The sequence below is a fragment of the Nestor notabilis genome, unplaced genomic scaffold (assembly GCF_000696875.1).
Source record: "Nestor notabilis isolate BGI_N333 unplaced genomic scaffold, ASM69687v1 scaffold33312, whole genome shotgun sequence".
Classification (NCBI taxonomy): Eukaryota; Metazoa; Chordata; class Aves; order Psittaciformes; family Psittacidae; genus Nestor; species Nestor notabilis.
In genome coordinates, this window is record NW_009917545.1 from 4,450 (window position 1) to 6,803 (window position 2,354).

The 2,354-nt window shown below is 53.7% G+C and overlaps 1 protein-coding gene across 1 annotated transcript in view; it reads right to left on the minus strand.

The window, feature by feature from the left end:
• Nucleotides 1–2,232, minus strand: part of PEX16 (peroxisomal biogenesis factor 16) — a gene marked incomplete at its 5' end in the record, with an annotated part of 5,611 nt that extends 3,379 nt beyond the window's left edge. Inside the window, 3 exons of the mRNA XM_010009284.1 lie at nt 384–487; nt 793–926; nt 2,156–2,232. Coding sequence (XP_010007586.1) covers nt 384–487; nt 793–926; nt 2,156–2,232 — 315 coding nt within the window. The remainder of the gene's footprint in view (nt 1–383; nt 488–792; nt 927–2,155) is intronic.
• Nucleotides 2,233–2,354: the final 122 nt, after the last annotated feature.

A 2,354-nucleotide genomic window follows, 5' to 3' on the forward strand; every position in this document is an offset into this window, starting at 1 on the left:
CAGGCTAAAAGTTTGATCTAGTGCAAACCAGACCAGGCTGAAGGGGCTAACATTATACATAGGATGAAAAGCTAAATCTGCCTGGCATCACCCAGGGATAGGATCTCTTTCCTCACTGCCAGACCAGGGGACACACAGCTTGACTCAGTGACTCACAGTTCCAGGCTCCTCAATCCCCTCCTTCCTGACTGTAGGCCAACCCTGTCACTATGCTAATTCGTGATCTGCAGAGGGTGGAAAGTTCAACACAGCTCAGCCTCGTGTACTGAAGTCTTACAGCTCCCTGTGCCACCCAAACTGCTGCTTCGATGAGCAATTCCCAGCAGGACAAGACATGTGGCCCAGCGAGGCACCAAGCCAATGATGGAGCTCCAAGGGCTCACCTTGGGGGTGGAGAGGCTGGTGCTCCCTGTTCAGCGGCACGATGGGAGGAGACATCTGGATGCCAGCTTTGTACCACAGCAGGAGCAGGAGGCGAAGGATGGCTCTGTGAGCAGACACGTGGAAGCCTTCAATACCAGGCTACGGAGGTGGGTTCCTGGTGCGCTGGAAAGGTGGCTTCCACGGAAGAGGGAAACATTCAGGTCTGCTCAGGACAACTGGCAAGGTGAGAGGGGGAAATGTCCCCTTCTGTGGCACAGTACCCACTAAACTGTGGGGCTCCAAATTCCCCCAGCCTCAGGGACTGGCAGCTCAGTCCTGCTTGGGCTTTTTCCAGGGGTACTGCTGAGTCCCCTCCAGATCCCCTTTCCGAGCACACGCTGCCCCTTCCCCTCCGCCCGCAGCACTTACTTAGCCAGCTGGATGAGGACAATGATGGTCCACCGGCCCATCTCCCCCCACACCCTGGCTGTCCCCATCTCTGCAAAGACCTCCACGCATTCTAGCACACTCAGCCAGGTCAGCAGCTTCTGCTGGGGCAGCGACTGCAAAACACAGAGGGGAGGAAGGGGACAGGATGCAGGTTCTGCTTGGGAGTTAAACAGGGCAGAAGTACAGCCCAGTGTGGTGGGACCCTCAGAAATAAGCACAGGATGGGCTTGGAAGACACAGCCCCAGAATCAAAAAGTGGTTTCTCCACTGCAGCAGGAGTCTATGCACAAGCCCACTTCTCCCAGAGCAGACTGAGACATCACAGTACCACACACAGCACCCAGAAACAGGGAAGCCATCACGGCTGTATCTTGGATTGGACAGCAGGACTGTCTCCTGTGTTGTGGCACTGTGTCCAAACTCCACAGCAGAACTCTTTCCTTCTCCTTGTCCCAGAGCTGGATTACACAATGAACCTCCTCCCTTGTTAGAGCTGATGAGGGTGTATGCTCAGAGTAGAGGGAAGGAGACCCAGATTCAAGCCAGAGTGAATGCCTGCTGAATACAGCATCAGTCCAGGTTCCAGGCATGAACCCCAAGACAGCGGATGCTTTTCCACTCTAGGTCCCTGCTTCCCACACAGGAACTTGCTGGTGCCGTCAACCACAGGACTAACTCATTGAAAAGCACCAATAAAGACAATACAGCTGAAATTCACATCAGCCTTTCACAACCAGGGAAGCAAATCTTCCACATTACTATTTGTTACACGCCTGTTGGTCCAGCCAGAGAGCTGCCTACACCCAAACCCACACAGCAGGCAGGCTTGCAACACAAGAGGCCTGTCTGGAAAAAAATGCCCTCCTCCTCATTCCCCAAAGGGTCTAACAAGTGCTGGGAGCCAGCCTGGGGCTCTCGCAAGACAGACACAGAAGCAAGGCGCTTACATTTGGTTTGCTCAATAGCATATGCCAAAGAAAAGTCTAAGGGACGGAATCAGAGCTTCAGTGCTCCAGAGCCACTGCTCTGGCACAGCAACAGTTATTTGGCAACACCTTTGCCCAGCTCAAGTTCTGAGCTTCTCAAACAAAACCAGCAGAGCTCTTAGTGCAAATCAGAGGCTGATTTTTGTGGTCCAGGGAGTGTTCTGGCCACTCCTCCAAGCCAAGAGCTTGGGAACATCTGCTGTTTACCTGCCTTCAGATGTTGCCTCCGGCCTCTACATACCTGACAGCAGAGAGACCACAGCAAAACCTATTAATTTCTACAGACACTCCCTGAACTGTGCTGCAAGGAAGAAAGCATGTGGCCCAAATCCTCCTCCGACACACTGCAGCCTTACCACGGGCAAGCTCTGCTGCAGCTCCTTTCGGAGAATCCAGTCATTTAATAGCACCAGCAGGTTGGAGGCAGAATACACTAAAAAAGGAAAAGAAGAACACCGCAGTTATGGGATGTGCAGAACGCAAACCAGCCCGGCACTGCTGCCTCTTCCCTGGGCGGGGGGGACGAGGGCAGAAGGGCACCAAGATGCCCAGATC